The following is a 19,009-nucleotide window of genomic DNA, read 5'->3' on the forward strand; positions in this document are numbered from 1 at the left end:
AGGAGTTTTGGCCCTTCCCCTCAGTTTGGGTCAGGAAGGAGGAAGTATCTAAGGGAGAAGCCATCATCGGATATTAAGGAAAGAAGCCACATGCTGAGGATGAGAGAAGAGAAAATCTAGGAACCTGGGCCCTGAGAATTAGCCAAGCTCCCTTGGACTTCTCACTCTGAGAGAAAATTAAACTCCAATTATTTTAGCCACAGCTGCTCAGGGTTTGTTACCTGCTGCCAAATGCACTCCTAGTTGACCATTATTTTGACTTATCTTTAACCTTCAGGATCATTGGATTCCACCCACCAAAATGTCCGTGCCTGTGCCTGTGCCCCTGTTTATCCAGCAGCTGTGCAGTGATCCCCCCACGGTCACCTCCTCTGGACCACTGTCTCGGCTCACCTGCACCGGTGCCAACTGTGACACTCCCACTGGGGCTTGAGCCCCACGCGGGCTGCCAACCCACCCCAGGCCTTTGTCACCCCCCACTGCTGCTGGTGCCTGAGGCTCTGTCACCAGCTGACTCTGGGTTGCCTGCAAGATAAATGTGGCCCTCCTGGTTCACTGGGTGGTCCAGGCTCGGGCTCCCCGAGGTGGAGATGGCCCACCCCTCACCTCTGGACTGCCCTGCTAGCACTTTTCTTGGTCTTGTCCCGCAGTAGATTTTCTTGGACATTTTAGTCAGAAAGAATGGCCTGAACAAAGATACACACAGCATGGTACAAAGGGTGACAAACTGTTCTGGTTTGCCCAGGACTAAGGAGCTCCCGGGATGTGGGAGTTTCAGCACTAAAACCAGGCCAGTCCCAGGCAAATCGGGACTACAGGCTGGACACCCCCATTGGGTGTTTGGAGAACAGCAGTAGTTTGTACCGCTGGGACATGCAAGGTGAGCAGCCAGGCTAGAGAGGAGGTGGGGGCAGATCTCGAGGGCCCCACGGGCCCTTCAGCCCTGGACAGGAAGGGCTGCTGAAGAGGTTGAGGCAGATGGATAATTTTGGGGGCTTCAGTAACAAAGCATCACAAACTTGGTGGCTTAAGGCAACAGACATTTAGTCTGTCTGTTCTGGAGGCCAGAAGTCCTAAATCAAGGTGTCAACGGGGCTGCTTTTTCTCCAAAGGCTTTCTTGCCTCTTGGCCAGGCAGCCCTGGACTCGTGGCAGCATTGCTCCAATCCTCTGCTTCCAGCCTCACATGGCCTTCCCCTCTTCTGTGTCCCAGTCTCCCTCTGCCTTTCTCTGACAAGGACACCTGTCACTGGATTTCTGGCCCTCTTGGATAATCCAGGATGGTCTCATTTCAAGATCCTTAATTCTATCTGTAAAGACCCTTTTCCTAACCAAGGTCACATTCATAGGTTCTGGGCATATCTTTTTTTGTGTGTGTGTGGGGAGGTTGGTGCACCATTCAACCTACTTCAGCAGGGAAGCAACACGTTCAAGTTTGGAATTTGAAAGGGTCACTCTGGAAGCAGAGAAGAGCAAAGTTGAAAGGGGGCTCTTTCATGGTTAAATGCGACATGGTGAGGGTCTGGGGAGAAGCCAAGTGGTGCATACGTGCAGAGCAGCGTGGTAGCTGTACTGGAGCCCACAGGGCACCTTCCTTCTGCCCCTAAGGCTGCCCACTCGATGCCCATGCATTCTTCAACCGCCGCTGTCCAGGTCCCCTTGCAGACTCCAGGCCAGAGTTGTCTGATGGGCCCAGGGATGAGTGTGCCCTCCCTTGCCTGTCCTGGGACTAACTGGCCTCCCCCAGGTGTGGCTGACACCAGGATGCTCACTCTGCCCTGCAAACACATGGTCTGCTTGATGGAACCAACTATTCGTTCCTCCAATGTACGTTGGTTGAGTGCAGGCTCTCTGCTGGAACCGTGGACCAGACAAAGCCCCTGCCTGCCAGGAGTTCACACACCAGACTGGGTGACAGACGAGGAATAAGTGATTTCAGTACCACATACACTGCACTCGGGTGTATCACAGGCAATCCCAGGAGGGCCGTGGGCCAGGCTGTACTCACAAAGGGCCTCAAATGTGGACTTTTGACATTATCACCCAAACCAATTTATCACTTACACGGGCACAGACATGCATCCTGACAGGGCTGAATATTTCAACTTTGCCACAGGTTTGGTAACCCAAGCTTTGCTTTTTTTTTTTTTTTTTTGGCTTTGCTTTTTCATTTAAAAAGTTATACCAGGAACCCCCAAAGTGGTTTGGCCCCCCTCAACCTGAGGCCAGGAAGGCCTCTTCAAAGCTAAAAGAATTCAGCACCACCAAACCAGCTTTACAATAAATGTTAAAGGAACTTCTCTAGTCATCAAACCACAAGAAAAGAGAACAAAAAGAAGAAAGGGAAAACAAAAAAAAAAGACCTACAAAAGATTGTCTTGGCAGTTTGGGGTCTTTTATGGTTCCAAATAAATTTTGAAGTTGTTTGTTCTAGTTCTGTGAAAAATGTCCTGAGTGTTTTGACAGGGGTTGGATCTGTGGATTGCTTTGGGTAGTATGGCCATTTTGATAATGCTGATTCTTCCAATCAAGAAGCACAGGGTATCTTTCCATTTCTTTGTGTCATCTTCAATTTCCTTCATCAATGTTTTACAGTTTTCAGAGTGTAGGTAACCTCCTTGGTTAAGTTTATTTCTCGGTATTTTGTTGACTTTGATGCAATGGAAATATTTATGCCAGTTATAAAAATCTGGCCTTTGAAGTGAAAAAAAAAAGTGAATGAAGGCAAATGGCAAAATATCCTTCTTTCTTATGGGTGAATTGTATTCCATTACATATATATGCTGCATCTTCTTTACCCATTCATCTATTGATGTGCACTTAGGATGCTTCCATATCTTGGCAATTATAAACAATAATGTTGCTGTTAATAGCAGGGTGTGTGTATCATTTTAAATTAATTCTTAGTTTGTGGTTGGCTTCATTCCTTTAATAACTATGTAAGTTTAAAAAGCTAAAGCTCTAAATGTTCTTAGAAACAATGAACAGTACATATATGTAAATTTTTTAAAATATGTGCAGTAAAAAAAAAAGATGCAGCTTCTGAGTTGAACTGGGAAGCAGTGGGCCGGGAGAAGATGGGACCGGCCAGCAGAAGGGACGCATCTGTGGCAAGGACGACATCTGTGAGGGGATAAAGGGAAAGGCTGTGGGAAGCTTTTAAAGATTTGAAAGAGCAGTGTGGCCATGACCAGAGTCTGAGAGAAGGAGGAGAAAACGTTAAGACTGGAGTAGTAAACTGAGGAGGAAGTTTGTGGTGGTCCAGGTTAAATCGTCCTGAAGCCATGGGGAGGCCATCTTTAAGCCATATGCCTTGAAATATTGGTCATTTGGGAAAAGGCCTGTTTCTCAGTCATTGCACACTTTGTGCTGTTGGAATGGGTAGTAGGGCTGCACCTGGTTCTAGAGATGACGGGCCCCTTGGCTCAGCAGTGCGCAGGTGAACAGGGACTCAAGAGTCCGAGACCTCTTCATTCCCCTCTCATCCAAAAGGAGGAAACAGCGAGGCAGAGGGCTTGGGAGTGTGGAGAGTGGAGCAGCCAGAGGAAGCTTCTAGGGTCAGGGAGGGAGGCCATGTCCCTGCTTGTAGCATTCCTGCTGGACCCCCAGGCCCTTACTCTCCCTTGGCAGAGTGGAGAGGTGGAGCCCCGCAGCCTCCTGTCTTCTTCCCTCCCGTGTTTGTCTTGGCTGAGAGCTGCTTGAGGATTTTTGAAGGCTCTTAGGTCAAGGCAGAGCTGGAGGAGTCAGGACATTGGATCACAGAGGAGGGAGCAGGAAGGGGCCTCAGGTCGGGCAGTGGGGGTGCTCAGCCTCAGCACCAAGGCACCTCCCAGTGGGTGAGGGGCTGCCATGGGGCTGAAATCCCTGAGCCCTTCCATACCCACCCACTTCAGGAAGGCACTTGAGGGCTCCCAGGTGCCCAGGATTGAGCTGTACCAGATGTGTCCCCTGCTCTTGCTGCACGGCACACCTGTGCTTCTGGACACTGGGTCTCACAGCAGGCCCCTTAGGGCCCAGGCAGGGGTGTCAAGGAGGCCTGGCTGGCCCAGAGCACCAGACAGGCCCTGCCACGGCCAATCCCGTAATTCTCAGATCTTGATTCAGTGCTGCCTCCCCTGAGGCCCAGCGTGGACCCTCTCACGTCCTGCTCTGCACAGATGCTGACAGGTCACGTGTGCCACAGCTGAAGGCCTCCCCCATCCGCCTCCACCATCTGCTGAGGCCCCATAATTATTCCAAAGCCTGATGCAGTCTCACTCCAAGGGGAGAGTTCACACAGCCCTGTAATGTAACCCAGGCCCTAGGCGGCTCGGGCAGGGGGTCCCCAGCTGGGTAATGAGCCACTGGCTTTATTGAATTCCCTGACTTGGCTCTGTCTAATCACTGCCTTTAGCCAAGGCAGCCTGGCCTTCTAAGAACCCACCTAAGCACCCTTGCTGAGGACTTCTTTCTCCCCAGCACCCCAATTCCTGCTGCTCAAATCTTCCCTCCCCCACCCAGATATGTTTAAATGACAAGGGTCAGGTCAGGGAGGCACCCAGGGTTTGGCCTCCCCCTCCATCTTGGAGAAGGCGTGGTTGCCTCAGGTCTGGGGCCCAAGCAGGATAGAACAGAGCGGGCTGCTGGTTTGCCTTTGCTAGGCTGCCGCCGTGGAAGCAGGACTTACAGCTCCCACCATGCAGGGTGGGCGTACCTCCCCTTCCTGAGGTCTGGGCCCCAAGGAGGGAAGGCCTTGGCCAAGGAGGCTGTGCTATGGGCCAGGCCTTTCCAAGGAGAGGTTAGGAACCAGCCTCCTGCTCAGGCTTCAAGACCCAGCCCACGTCACATGTGCACAGCAGAGCCCAGGCATCTCCCTTCCCCTGCCCCCAGCACGTGTAAGGACCCTCAAGACAGCGAGTGCAGTTCGTACGCTTCCGCACGTCTGTTTTCTGACCAAGATGGTGCCCTCTCTGTGGACAAGGACTGCTGTCCATCTCTATGTATCCAGAAACTAGCTCTTAGCAGGAGCTTTAAAAATCGTCAAGTAGGGAGAGAGAGAGGAGACGCTTCAAGAGGTAAGAGGTTTAGTCTGTGCATGAGGGACGTGGCATCTGAGATGCTGGTTTGGTGTCCCCACCACGTGGATGGCCAGTCTCTGAAGGAGAGAGACCCGGCCCATTTGGGAAACCGTGTCAGTCCTGTTGATCTGTCAAGGGTCTAGTGGCTGGGGAGAAGTTCTGCTAAGGGTGAACCTGAGGTCAAGGGCCACCCAGAGTTCATTGTCGGGGTGGCTTCCTGCCAGCTGCACCTAGGGTAGGCTCTGAGCCCATCCTGGAGGGTGTGAAGGGCCGGTCCACGGTCCCTCCACCTTCCGACAGTGGCGGGGCTTCTCTGAGACTAAGTCGGGGCCCAGCCTGCTGTCCTGGGGGAGGGTGAAAGGCAGGAGACCCCCCCAGGGTCGGCCGACCCAGCCCATCTCTGTGGGCCGATGGTGGGAATGGGCAGTTGAGCCCTTCTTTGTCTCTGGGAAGTTGGTGAGCGTGGGGTCCACTCCACCCTCCAGAGAGGAGTGGGAGGGGGGGCAGAGTCAGAGAAGCCAGATCCAGGGATGATTGGGAGGAGGGGCCCAAGAAGGAGGAGACTTCAAAGCGCTCCCAGAACAGCTTATAAACCAGCTGGGCTGGTGGGGCAGCCAGCGGGGGCCTTTCTGGGGAGGCTGGAAGCTTGCATGGGTTGTGCAAAGAGCACTGGACGGGGGTCCGGGAGGGGAGGGCGTGGGCCTCAGAACCCCTGGCGGGCCCTGCCTGGCCTCTCTGTGACTCGGTTTCCTCTCTTGAGTGGCTGAGCTCACAGCAACACCCAGGCTCCCTCCAGGCTGGCCTGAGGGTCAGCCTGACAGTGTGGGCGAAAGTGCTGTGTGGGCGCCAGCCCTGATCAGATGTTATTTATTATTCTGAGCTGTGTTTTGGTGGGAGACTTGGACTGGCTGAGAAGGAGAGCCGAGTGTTCTAGGGCCCTTTCTCCCCAGTGCTGTTTTGAGAGTTCTCAGTGCAGAGTGGCCAGGAGCAGGGGCCCTCGGAGGGAAAGGCCCACGGCTTTTGACGGAGCTGGGAGGAGGTGCAGATACAGTGGACAAGCTCCCCCTGCTTTTCTCACCACCCCTTTTCCCTCCCCACTCAGCGCCCCTGCCCCTCCCCCTCTTCGTGGTCTCAAGTGACTCCCCAGAAATCAACCTCCTCTCCCTGGATACTTGTCCTCATGTAATGGGGCTGTGACATTCCCCCTAAGTCCCACTCAGAAATGTGTCACTGTCCATTTCCCTTTGTGATATCAAAGGAGGCTGCACAAACCACGTTCATCAAGCCCTGTACTGGGGCCTGGCTCTGAGCAGCTGGAACATGGGTTTATGAAATTACAGGGAATTCAAAGCAGCCGGCGTCGCCCGCTGTCTGGCTTCATTACAGGGACCAGCCTCCGGAGGGAAGTTTATTCCAATAATTTAAAGGATTAGGATCTGACATCCTTCATTAGCTCTTTGACATAAGCAGAAAAGACAAATCTTGCAGAATGACCCACACGACAAGAAGGAATTGGCTCGGGCGGGGAGGAGGCAACACACCGCTGGCGAGGAAGAGGACAAGTCTGCAGGGGGAGAAAGGGGCTGGCTTTTCACCATCGAACTAGAGGGTCATGTCGGCCCTGAAGGGGAGAATGGGGTTGGGCTCAGCACTTAGTTTCCCCCTCTGTGCAGTGAGAGCACTGTGGGGGACACCCCTGGCCCCACCCCATCTACTACCCTTGGGACACAGCGACTCAGTTACCGCTCCCCAAATCCTTTGTGGCTTGGCCTTGAAAAGTTACCTCTTTCTTCTGGGGCTCTGTCTCCCCCCACCTCTCACCCCCTGGAGACTGAGTGACCGACACAAAACCCCAGCTTGCTCACTTTTCCGTGGCATTTTGGATATGAGCCATTTCCTGCCAAGCAAGAGAGAAATTGCCCCCACCCCTTGGCAGCTTCTGGCTCTTTTCCTGGCCCCTCCACAAGTACTGCCTCTGATGTTTCACAAACTTCTTGTCCAGCCTGTAAAGACCAGAGCTGGGCCGCACCTCGACAGCAGTTCTGACAGCTGGGTTTCCAAAGGCCCCCGCAGGCTGGTGTCCCAGATTTAGCGGTGGGGTCATGTAGCTGTGTGACACAGGGTGAGTTGCTTAGCCTCTCTGTGTGTCTTTTCCTCAAATCCAAAATGAAGGCCCAGTTTGTTGTGGGGATTAAATGAGATGATGCACACAGCCTGGCACATGTGACGAGCCCAGTAAATATCAGCAACAAGTGGCCCTGCCCCTGCTCACCGTGGGTGACCTTCTCCTGCGTAGGCGGGGGATGAGAGATGTCTGGAAGGTGCCTGGCTCTCCCTCAATGCAGCCTTCATGGTCGTTAGCGAGGGCGGCTCGGCTGCCCAGCACCGTCCTGAAACACTGACCACGTAGGTCCTCTTGGAGCCGGGAGTGTCAGTCGAGGAGCAGGAATGTGATCCGTCCCGGAGCCGGGGGAGCCGGAGCATATCTGGTATGTGTCTCTGGAATGATTTGGGGAAAATTCACCGAAGTTGGAACTTGAGACGCAAAATTGCCCGGGACATAGAGATAGGAGCTGTCCGTACGCCCCCCACCCAGGGACCTGGTGCTGGGGTGGGAGTTGGCTGACACAGCACAGGCTGCTCAGGCCCGCCCTGGAATGGCCGTGAACTTGTTGTTTTTCCACGTCATTTGCTCTCAGATGTACTATCAGGCCGGGCGATGCTAACCCTGCGGCTGCAGGTCCCTCCTCGTAACAAGCGAGTATGTGTTCTTTGGAGGTGGCAAGGGGAGGAGGGGGCCCCGGCAGAGAGGTGGGGGGAAGGGAAACACGCCTCTCCGTACAGTGAGCTTGCGTGTCCTGGAGCCAGCTCCCCCCAAAGCACATGCCATTTCTGGCCCTTGAAGGGGTTAAAGGCCTCCTGGAGTCAAAAACAAGCAGGTGTCCCACCGTGCCAGATACGCCGCCTAAACTGCTTCCAGCTTTTTTTTTTCCTCTTCTGCAACAAGTCTGTGATCAGCCACAGGACAGAGGAGCCAGCAGCCTGCCTGTGACAGGCATCAGGTTAGCTCGCTCCCACTCGGGTGGCGCGCCCAGGACATAAATCCAGGCTCGGGCCCCTGTGCGGCTTCTCTCCCTGCACACTCCGGAGAGGGAGTTCCCGTATCAGAGGCCGCGCAGCCCAGCGGGCTCCACTGACTCGGTGGAGGCAGCCTCGGCAGCGGCAGCCCCAGCGCAGTGAGCAGGCCTGCCGGGTGGGAAGGGCAGGTGTCAGCAGCCCCCGAGGAGCAGCAGGCCCTGGGGTCCCTGGCCCTGGCGTCGTCTCAGGGGAGGTCTCTGGCTGCCTCAGACCGCACCATGTGGGCCCCAGGGTGCCGCTGGTTCTGGTCCCGCTGGGGGCAGGTGGCAGTGCTGCTGCTGCTGCTCAGGGTGCCCCCGCGAGGCCTGGCACTGCCGCCCATCCGATACTCTCACGCGGGCATCTGCCCCAACGACATGAACCCCAACCTCTGGGTGGATGCCCAGAGCACCTGCAAGCGGGAGTGTGAGACGGACCAGGTGAGTGTGAATCTGGAAGCCTGAGACAAATGGACCACGTGGGTTGTTAGTGAGGGAGAGAGAAAGCTGTGTGGTGGGGACACTCGGGAGTGCCCTGCAGGGCCCAGGCCACATGGAGATAAACAGAGAGTGATGTCCATCTGACTTTGAGGCCAGGAATAAGAGGAGGGTGTGACGTCCGAGTTTATCGGGGTCTGGGAATCCTCAGATTCCTGGTGCATGTCGGCTGGGGGCTGCTCTGAGCCAGCACTATGCCGGGCACATCACAGAGACTGGCATGGCTTCTCCACAGCCCGTTGACAGGTGAGAGTGGACTCAGCCACAGCAGTGAGCAGCCTGAGGCTCCACATCAGGGAGCAGAGCGTGGGCCTGGACACGGCACCTGCCTGACCACAAAGCTGAGGCTTCATCCGGCCTCCAGCCACCTCTCTGGTGGTTTGGACCCTGCTACTGAGATCAGACCAGGCTGATGGGGAGGGTGGGCAGGACTGGATCTGAATGGACTCTCTGCGGGTCCCTGGGAGGGAAGGGGACTAAGCTTCAACCTGCCAGATTCCTCAGTCATCCTCGTCAGAGCACCCTGCAGCATTCAGGGCAGACCTGGTTCTAGGACAACTCTCTCCCAGCTCCAGAGGCCAAGAGCCAGTCCTGCCACTTCCCCCAGGGGTGAAGAGCCTGCTAGTACCTGGCATTGCCAGTCTGGCAGCTCCTGGGGCTCAGGCTGGGCTGGGCATCACCAGGGAACATGAAAGACCCTGGTACTCCCTCTGCCAAACACATGTAACCTATGGGAGCACACGCTCGCCCTGGAGAGAGTGGCCTCTACCTCCCACTGGAGTGAGCAACAGGATGCGGAGGGAAGGGGAGGTGAGGGCAGGGAGGGGTGGCAGAGCGTCCCCACCTGGCTGAGGTCAGTTGACTACATTTGCCGGGAAGGCTGTTTCACTGGCACAGCCTGGCCTCATAAATCAGGTGGGGCTCGGGGACAGTGAGACTCTGGCCGATTTCTTATGTCTTGGGAAGAAGGCACCTCTATGGGGCTGGGAATTTAGACATCCAAGGGCACATTCTGAGCACTGAAGCAAAAACTGTTCCACAGATTCCCTTTAGGTTTCCTGTGCCCAGAAACACCTGCCCCTGCCCCCAAGGACCCCGCCTCTCATGGACCTCCAAGTCCTGAAGGAGCTTCCCAGCCCAGAGTCTTTAAGGAACTGAAGGACCCTTTGGTAGAGGAGCAGGTTCCCCTGCTTCTCAGCCCCTCCTGCCCTCACCCCTCGCCCCCAGTGGGTCTCTTCCCCTCAGATCGTAGCTCTGAGATCTGTCCTTCCCTGTCCTAGGGCCTCCCTGGTGTGGCCTCAAAGCCTATGCCAAGCAAGGGATGCAAAACAAAGTCCCCATTCTGAGCCGCGAGGGGAAAACAGTAAACAAGTCGAACGGGCGGGCTCCACGCAGCCCTTAGCTGATGTGGAATGTCAGAGAGGCTGAAGGAAAGTTGGAGCCGCCCGAGGCCAGCCCTGGTGGGAGCAGTGCACAGAGCCACAACCGGGGCGGAGGATTAGGGGCACTGCCTGCCGGCTTGACCAAAACACCGCGTGAAACCCTTGTTTATGTCGGCCCAGAGCATGTTGCTAATTTTGAGGAATTAAACTCATGCCTTACGCAGCTCCACAAAAAATTAGAGGGAATTACAGCCTGGTAAGTCCTCACTGACGGCCGTGCTGACCTTTGCCACACAAGGGGACTTTTTTCCTTGTTGATTTCCTTGTGTGACGTCCCACGCTTTGGAACTAAGCGCCTGGGTCCAGCACAGCTTACAATGGCACGACCTGGCATCCAGGGCCTGGCCCTTCCTCTAGGCTTCGGACGAATGTTGCCATCGTCAGAGCGGCTGTTCCTTATGTCTGTGTGGACAGCCTCGAATAACTATCCTACCAGTGTCTGACTTTTCCTTCTTAGCATTTGGGTGACCTCTTCAGAGCCAGGGCATCCCCAGTAGAAAAAAGGCCAAAAGGCAGGCTCATTCGTTCCAGCCAAGACCACACTGTGGTAATTATATGATATAATAGAAAAAAATCTCCTTTCAGAACCCCATCCACATGGGGCTTGAAGCCCTCTCCCAGCACCTCCCAGCTCTGTGGACTTAGGGTCGCCTCTCTTAGTCTCTGCATTCTATCTCATCTCATCTCATGGTGGCAGGAAAACTTTCCCTCTTGCAGGATGTGGGCTGCCTCTCCCCACACTAGTGCTGTGTGACCTTGGGCAAGTTACCTAAAATCTCTGTGCCTCAGTTATCATCACCCGTGAAGTAAGGATGATGGTTGTACCCACCTCAGAGACTTGTGATGAGCATTAGATAAGCTGACAGATGTAAGCATTCTTAGAAGAGGGCCTGGCAAGTAGTAGGTGTTATGGATACATTCCCTATTATTATTATCAAAATGTTTTGCTCGCGGTGCGTGAGAACATTTTCCTTCCCCTCCCCGGGCACCGTGGGGTGGGGTGGGGAAAGCCTGTGCTCTCTTCCTCTCCTCCTCACTCAGGCCTCTCCGTGTGGCTCTCCCCAGGAGTGTGAGACCTATGAGAAGTGCTGCCCCAACGTGTGTGGGACCAAGAGCTGTGTGGCGGCCCGCTACATGGACGTGAAAGGGAAGAAGGGCCCGGTGGGCATGCCCAAGGAGGCCACGTGCGACCACTTCATGTGTCTGCAACAGGGCTCTGAATGTGACATCTGGGACGGCCAGCCCGTGTGCAAGTGCAGAGACCGCTGCGAGAAGGAGCCCAGTTTTACCTGCGCCTCTGACGGCCTCACCTACTATAACCGCTGCTACATGGACGCCGAGGCCTGCTCCAAGGGCATCACCCTGGCCGTTGTCACCTGCCGCTATCACTTCACCTGGCCCAACACCAGCCCCCCACCACCAGAGACCACGGTGCACCCCACCACAGCCTCCCTGGAGACCCCTGGGCTGGACCTGGCGGCCCCAGCTCTGCTCAACCACCCTGCGCACCAGTCGGTCACTGTGGGTGAGACAGTGAGCTTCCTGTGTGACGTGGTGGGTCGGCCCAGGCCTGAGATCACCTGGGAGAAGCAGCTGGAGGATCGGGAGAACGTGGTCATGAGGCCCAACCACGTGCGAGGCAACGTGGTGGTCACCAACATCGCCCAGCTGGTCATTTACAACGCCCAGCTCCAGGACGCCGGCATCTACACGTGCACCGCCCGCAACGCTGCTGGCGTCCTGCGGGCCGACTTCCCGCTGTCGGTGGTCAGGGGGGGTCAGGTTTCGGCCACCGCAGAGAGCAGCCCCAACGGCACGGCTTTCCCCGCAGCCGAGTGCCTGAAGCCCCCCGACAGTGAGGACTGCGGCGAGGAGCAGACCCGCTGGCACTTCGACGCCCAGGCCAACAACTGCCTGACCTTCACTTTCGGCCACTGCCACCGCAACCGCAACCACTTTGAGACCTACGAGGCCTGCGTGCTGGCCTGCATGAGCGGGCCGCTGGCCGTGTGCAGCCTGCCCGCCCTGCAGGGGCCCTGCAAGGCCTACGCGCCCCGCTGGGCCTACAACAGCCAGTCGGGCCAGTGCCAGTCCTTCGTCTACGGCGGCTGCGAGGGCAACGGCAACAACTTTGAGAGCCGCGAGGCCTGCGAGGAGTCCTGCCCCTTCCCCCGGGGGAACCAGCGCTGCCGGGCCTGCAAGCCCAGGCAGAAGCTCGTCACCAGCTTCTGTCGGAGTGACTTTGTCATCTTGGGCCGAGTCTCCGAGCTGACGGAGGAGCCTGACGCGGGGCGCGCCCTGGTGACAGTGGACGAGGTCCTAAAGGACGAGAAGATGGGCCTCAAGTTCCTGGGCCGGGAGCCGCTGGAGGTCACTCTGCTCCACGTGGACTGGACCTGCCCCTGCCCCAACGTGACCGTGGGCGAGACACCACTTATCATCATGGGCGAGGTGGATGGCGGCATGGCCACACTGCGGCCCGACAGCTTCGTGGGCGCGTCCAGCAGCCGGCGGGTCCGGAAGCTGCGTGAGGTCATGCACAAGAAAACCTGCGATGTCCTCAAGGAATTCCTGGGCTTGCAGTGAAGCCCCCGCCCCTCCAGGCCCCTCCCTGACCCTCTCCCACCTACCCACCCATCGTGCCCCTCAGTCAGCAAACTGGGCAAGGTCACACTAGACAGTCTTAGGCCAGCAGGGGAATAGCAATCAATGCGTGAGAAAAAGGCCACAGAGAGTCTTAGATCAACTTTTGTTCTTTGGGTTCAATAACAGTAGGGGCCTGTGTCTTTTTCAGCTGAGGGAGACGAAAGGAGAAGTCAGCAGATGCTTGGGCCTTATAATCTTCTCTTGGCTGCCCCCCACCCCCGGCTCTGCCCCTACCCAGCCTCCAGCCAGGATTCTAGAGGTGGCAGCTGCATGATGGTCACAGGAATAACTGAAGGAGTTGGTTTACAGAAAGGGTAGGTGGGGATAGAAAGGAGGGCCCAGAAATTCACTGGACAAGTTCCCCACAGCCCCCCGGAGCACTGTGAGCAGAACCATCCTTCGTGGTGGGCAGGAAGCAGGAGGCATGGTCCAGCCCAGCTCACAGCTTGCCCTGAGTGGAGGGTGCTGGGCTGGTGCCTTCGGGCAGCGTCCAGCCTGTGCTTCTGTCAAGATGGCCCGACAGTGTCCGAGGCTACCTGAGCACCAGCAGAATACATGTTTCTCCTGTTTCTTTCTGGGTTTGTTGATTGGTTTATCGATGATTTATTGATTCAGTTCTGTTCAGTCCAACTCAGTGGACATTTTCTGAACACTTAGTGGTGCTAAGACCACAGGGAGGTGTTGGTCACTGCCCAGCTCCTAGTGACTGAGCACAAATGTCCAGATCCCAGGGTTCCCCCAGAAGCCGACCCATGGCTGGCCCTCCCAGCTTCAAGAGGTCCCATTCACAGTGTGCTTTCCACTACCACTGGCTTCCTCGAACATAAAGCAGATAGAAGCCCCAGGATCTGTTCTGGTGGGAATAGAGAGGAAGAGGAAAAGCAGGCAGGGAAGAGGATTGGTGAAGGAATAAGAAGGGAGGCAGGCTGAGAGGCAGGCTTGGGAAGGAAAAGGAATGTTGCTCGATGCTCCCATCTGGTGGCGGCCTCAGGAGCTGCAGGGACCTGGAGGGAGGCTCTAGGTGTGGCCTGGGATAGCCAGCCGGTTTGGGGATGTGGCAGCTTGTTGATTTCTGTTTCTGGATTTCCTGTGCAGGTCCCGCCACCCCACCACTAGGTAAAGATTTGGGAAACCCACAGTCAGCTTTCATCTCCCCCATTCTCTCCTTAGCCCTTCACTCAGTCCATGTCCCTCCGATGCTGAAGAAGGTCGTTGTGGGGCGTTCTCGTTTCTTCCTCAAATGTAGGGGGAAGATACCAATTAAAAGCTTGTAGTATCAACAGCCCTTCTTGTGTTTGGGCTAGTGTGTGTCTGTGTGTGTGTGTAGGGGGTAGTGTCATTTGCTTTGGTGACCTTGCAGGAGGGAAGCCGCCAATGGGAACTTCTTGGGGTGGTGGAGGGACACTGCTAACATTTGGCCCACGTTGCAGGTGATCGCAGCAGCTCTGTGGCTTAGGCACAGGGGAGCTGAGGCCACAGAGGCCAGGTGACTTACCCAAGAACACGGAGGTAGGGAGGCGCAGGCTCAGGCCTAGGTGCTCTAACTTGTATCTCAGTCCCCTATTCTATCATGACAGCATGGTGGGCCAGGGAACACTCCAGGCCCCACTGCTGATGGTGAGTTCAGAGGCATGAAGGTGAAGGAGACAAGGGGGGTGGCGTGTCATGGCCAGCCGTGACTCCTTAGGGGGTCTCTGGGGGAGGCTGGGTCCCAAAGCCCTGGGTGCTCGGAGCACATGGCCTGGTTCACAGGCTGGGGCAGCAGCACTTTTGGTCCCTGGGTCTTGTGACTGCTCTCCTCCCTGGAGATGTGTTCAGGAGCCTGCAGCCAGGGAAAGCCCCCAGCCTGTCCATCCCTGAGGCTGGGAGCCAGATGAGCACACACCTGTCCCCTGTTCTCTTCCCTGGCCACAACCCTGAAAAGGAATCCAGGTCCGGACTGGCTCAGCCCGGCCACTCCTCCTCAGAGATAATTCCCTGCAGTAAGGAGGGGCCAGGATTGGGAAGACAAGCTGCTCCGTGAAAGAGAAGAGAGGCCAGAGGAGAGGGAGCTTCTCAAATCACCACTGGGAAAAGGCTGAGCACAGAACTTAACCAAGAAGGTGTGAGCACTGGCCACAGGCCCCACCCTGTTCAGGTCAGAGAACCAGGGCGTGAAGACTCAGCTCCTCACCCCACCCCTCAGAGGCCTGGGGACATTCTGTGGCACCTGCTTCTAGGCTGAGGTGCCCCAGTATATAGCACATCACCTTAGAGCTCCAGGGAGCAAGTGTCCACATGCCAGCACCTGTCACTTCCCCCATCCCCACACTCGCACAGAAGTGGGGCTGAGCCCTGTGGCTACCTGGTGGAAGTGTGAGGTTCAGGGGGTCTGAGCTCAGGGCTCCCTCTCACCAGCTCACTGTTCACACACAGCCCCAGACTTGGGATCCCTGTCGCAACTGGCCCCAGCTTGACAGAGTAGGAAGGCCTCACCCGTGGAGCCTAGGTCTGAATCTGGGCTCTGACAGGTATCTGCTGTCTGTCTGAGCCTTGGTTCCCGCATCTGTAAGACAGAGGGTAAGAAGAACACTTCATGGAGACTGGGGGAGCTCGACCCTATTAACAGTGTCAAACTGAAAAGCTTAGGAAACAGAACTCGGCCCAGATGGCTGCCCCTGGGCCCCCTCCTGGCCCGCAGCAGCTCCCTGGTAGAGAGCAGGGCCTCGGCACCTAAAGCCCTCCCCTTCTGGGCCTCGGGTTTCATGGGCGCAGTGATCACACAGCTCCAAATATTGTCTCCTGTTGCTCACAGAGTACACCCAAAACTGGCCACCCCACATAGGCTGATTTGGGTTTGGAAAATATGAGGAATGGGTGATACAGAATCCATTATACTTTGGGACCCACCACATGGTATTTATTTTCTGTCCTTGAAACAAAGCCTGCATCTCTCTCTCTCTCTCTCTCTCTCTCTCTCTCTCTCTGTCTCTCTCGTCACCCAGACCTTACACAGTAACTAACTTCTGGGAGGTGCTCAGTGCAGGATGAACTGAATTCCCAGGGCCTTGGCTGCCAGGTGACCTAGGGAGGCCACCACACCTGTCTGGGAGATTTGGCCCTGGCTTCAGCCCCAGGACATGGGGGATTGAGCCCTCTTCCAGGTCTGAGGTCAGACTCTCACCTGCTTTCCTCTCTACACTGGACACTCACTCCTCCCCGGCTTGCATCTGTAGGCTCCCTCTCCATCCTCCTCCCCACTCTGGTTCATCTCTCTGTTTGCCTCCAGACCAGGCCTGAGGCCTCCAGGGCAGGACAGCTTGGCTTTTTCCACCCTCTGCCTCCCCCAGCACCTCCAGCCTAGAACACTCCGCTCCATTGTCTGGCCAGCTGCTCCATTGTCTGATGTCACCCTGTGGACAGTGGGGCCAGAGAGCAGGGATCAGGGGCGGAACCTGATGAGGGAATGGGGCTGAATAAATACATAGCCACATGGCGATTTCCTCAGGCTGGGGAGAACGCCCTTTTCCAACTGTCCTGTTAGAACATCAGCACTGAGTTGGGGGCTATAGCACTATCACCTCTCATCTCCACCACAACTGTGGGAGACAGAATGCTATTTTGTAGGTGGGAAAACTGAGGCTAGAGGGGATAAGAAACTTGCCCAAGATCCCAGAGCCAAGATTTGAACCTAGGCAGTCTGACCTCAAGGCCATTACTGCTCACGCTATGCTGTTTCTCCCAGCATGTGACACATGTGCGCGCACACGCACATGACTCTGGGCTGGGCGGTGCAGCAACCCATCCCGATCTGAGATATCTCCAAAGAGCCTGCCTCCCATCAGCCAAGTGCCTCCCACCCCAGCGTTGACTTCCAATCTTGTGTGTCACATGGTATCTCTATCACACACATGAGCAGTCATGGCCTAGATTCCTGAGCCTACCCGTCCTCCAAGACTCAGCTCCTTGGGGAGCCTCCGCTATCCCCAGGCTGCACAAACACTCCTCTGTGAGTCTGTCTTCCTCTGCACTTGCCCTGATCGCCGGCCTGAGCCACTGCTTAGGGCTCCGGGAGGTCTGTGCGCCCAGCTTACAGAGCTCAAGTGGGATTCGCTGAATGAACAAAGGGTCCTGGCACCCCAGGCCACATGGTGCACTGGACAGCCACAAGGCTGGTAAGGTGCTTCTCTGGGGTGCCCCCTCCTTTTCCCCAGCTCCACTTCCTTCCTGATACCGTCTCCTCCTCCCACCTCCCCAAGGACTCTGAAGTCTCCCTCCTGCTCTGGGAATGTGTGATTAATATAGGAAGGATGGAGGGCAGGGTTCCTGGGTCCTATTCTCGGAGGTGGACTCATTCCGGAATGTGCCCTGAGGTCAAGTGACACTCCTCGATCAAGCTGTGTCAGGAGGAAGGAAGAATAACCCTCCAGCTGGCGTTGCCCTGAGGGATTGGGTAGGGCAGGCAGGTGGACAAGTCTACCACCCTCTCCTTCCCACCTCTCTGGCTCCTGAGCCCCCAGGCACTTCTGTTTCAGGTCTGGGTTGGAATCTGTGTCTACACCCCAAATTACCCCAGGATGTGGAACTCTGGTATCCGGGTCTCCAGCAACACCCTGGACCCCTCAGCCCCACTCAGGTTAGGGGGAAACAGGCCTCACTCCCAGTGCTTCCTGGACTGGACCCTCCCGGGGTGGGGCCTCGTCCCAGAGTGCCTCTTGGGGTGCGGCGAGGTGCCTGGGTGTTTTGTGCCCTTTTCAAGTCTGGCGGGTGCTGCAAGAGACCTGACAGGATGAAGATATACCCATCCTGATCATTTGTTTTCTGTCCTGGTGTGAGGGACACATCCAGTTCTGTTCCCTTTCTGTGTGCGCAGCCAGGTGGTGGAGACAGGGCTGGGGTATTGGCAAGGACCCTCGGCAGGAGAAAGACATGCTGTCAGAGAGAAGGATGGACATCTGGGTGCCAACAGCTCTGCTCAGGCTCTTTGCACACTTGTCCTGTTTAATCCTCACAATGCTCTCCAGGCTGGATCTTTTACTATCTCGCCATCTGACGGAGCCCGCCCTGGGCTGCAGCGTTCCCGAGGGCTTTGCTCCCCTCTCTACGCCCTGACTGTGCAGGGTGTTTGACGAATATTTGTGGAATGAATGGGTGACTGAATGAAGCCAGCCCAACAGGCCTTATGGAGGCAGAGACGCCCTCACAGGCATCATTGTACCTGTTTTGCAGAGGCTGGATCTGAATTTAAGTGTTTCAAGGAAATTTGCCCAAGGTGCTAAGGCTGATAAACGGAAGCCAGAATTGAAACCCAGGTCTGACTCCAGTCCCCATATTCTCTCCAGAGTGACACGTGTATTTTAACCATATCAGCTAAAGTCTGCAGACCCCAAGTGGCGGTTCTTCTAAGCTTCCATGACTACCACTTCGGACCGGCTCCTGCCCCCTGGGGGTGCCGAGGCTCTGCAGCCAGCTTATAGAGCTGCACCCCCATGGTGTAAATGAATTCACATGAAATAAACTATTTTAAAATTCAGTTCCTCAGCGTCACATTTCACGTGGTTAGTGGCACCACACTGAACAACACAGACACAGACTATTCCCATCATCACAGAAAATTCTACTGGAAAGCCCTGTTACAAAGGACTAACACGTAATTCTTGTGTTCTCTGGTGAGATCTTGTGCATCTGTTGGGGGCCTATCGGCAGCGCCCCTGACTCTAAGCTCCTGCCCTGCCAGGGACACTAGGGATTCCTGCTTTTTTCAGGCAGCTGCTGGGTTTGGTCTCACTGATCCTGTTACCACAAGGGCTTTTGGAATTTTGTCTCCAGACTCTGATCTCAGCCTCAAAATCCCCTTACCTTTTCTCCCAGAAGGCTTCTGTAAGCCTTCTTGCAAATAAAGTTCTTAATGTCCTTTCTCAGTGTCCCGGAGTTTCTGACAAGGTACGCAAATGAGTACACACACACCAAGCCCCAGCGCTCGTGGCCCTCAGAGGAAGATGAGTTCACCAAACTTTAAGCTAAACATGATGGAGAGGGGCTGCTGATAGGAAGGCGACAGTAGGGACTATAGGCTACATCCTCCCGTGCCTCAGCACAGTGCTCTGAGGACCGCTGCAGAGCTCCACCACGGGTCATAGCCTACTGGCTGGTCACTTACTCGGAGACACCCGTGCTGCAGCAGCCGTCTTGCTTCTTACATGGAACTGCTGACCAAAGGTCTAAGAATTAGTTATTTTGGCACGATCACTGCTGTTATAATTAAATTGCAT

General features: G+C 55.8%; 1 protein-coding gene and 2 long non-coding RNA genes across 7 annotated transcripts; 2 read left to right on the forward strand and 1 right to left on the reverse strand.

Annotated features, from left to right (window-relative positions):
- Positions 1-7,387: 7,387 nt before the first annotated feature.
- WFIKKN2 (WAP, follistatin/kazal, immunoglobulin, kunitz and netrin domain containing 2) lies at positions 7,388-14,043 on the forward strand. 2 transcript variants are annotated; one of them, XM_031676307.2, is made up of 2 exons: positions 7,388-7,545; positions 11,178-14,043. In XM_031676307.2, the coding sequence occupies exon 2, from the start codon at positions 11,247-11,249 to the stop codon at positions 12,696-12,698; it is 1,452 nt and encodes a 483-aa protein (XP_031532167.1). In that variant the 5' UTR covers positions 7,388-7,545; positions 11,178-11,246; the 3' UTR covers positions 12,699-14,043. The 2 variants fall into 2 exon arrangements, with proteins under 2 accessions (XP_031532167.1, XP_006218480.3); XM_006218418.4 differs by lacking the exon at positions 7,388-7,545 and adding an exon at positions 7,775-8,613.
- On the reverse strand, positions 12,848-16,073 carry LOC140686071 (uncharacterized). Of its 3 annotated transcripts, none has more exons than XR_012059539.1 (3): positions 15,922-16,073; positions 15,153-15,303; positions 12,848-13,989 (listed from the first exon to the last, which is right to left on the reverse strand). It is a non-coding gene; the product is annotated as an uncharacterized lncRNA (long non-coding RNA). The 3 variants fall into 3 exon arrangements; XR_012059540.1 differs by having other exon boundaries at positions 15,103-15,303; XR_012059541.1 differs by having other exon boundaries at positions 12,848-13,993; positions 15,103-15,303.
- Positions 16,074-16,202: 129 nt separating this feature from the next.
- Positions 16,203-18,270, forward strand: LOC140686303 (uncharacterized). Of its 2 annotated transcripts, XR_012060024.1 has the most exons (3): positions 16,203-16,912; positions 17,273-17,373; positions 17,967-18,270. It is a non-coding gene; the product is annotated as an uncharacterized lncRNA (long non-coding RNA). The 2 variants fall into 2 exon arrangements; XR_012060023.1 differs by lacking the exon at positions 17,273-17,373.
- The last annotated feature ends 739 nt before the right edge of the window (positions 18,271-19,009 follow it).

This window comes from Vicugna pacos, chromosome 16 (assembly GCF_048564905.1).
Source record: "Vicugna pacos chromosome 16, VicPac4, whole genome shotgun sequence".
NCBI lineage: Eukaryota > Metazoa > Chordata > Mammalia > Artiodactyla > Camelidae > Vicugna > Vicugna pacos.

Excerpts from the sequence above, each read along its gene's own strand:
- WFIKKN2 (XM_006218418.4), top strand. The coding sequence starts at position 8,413 with ATGTGGGCCCCAGGGTGCCGCTGGTTCTGGTCCCGCTGGGGGCAGGTG. Across the intron at positions 8,614-11,177 it reads GGGAGTGTGAGACGGACCAG|GAGTGTGAGACCTATGAGAA; the intron begins GTGAGTGTGAAT and ends GGCTCTCCCCAG.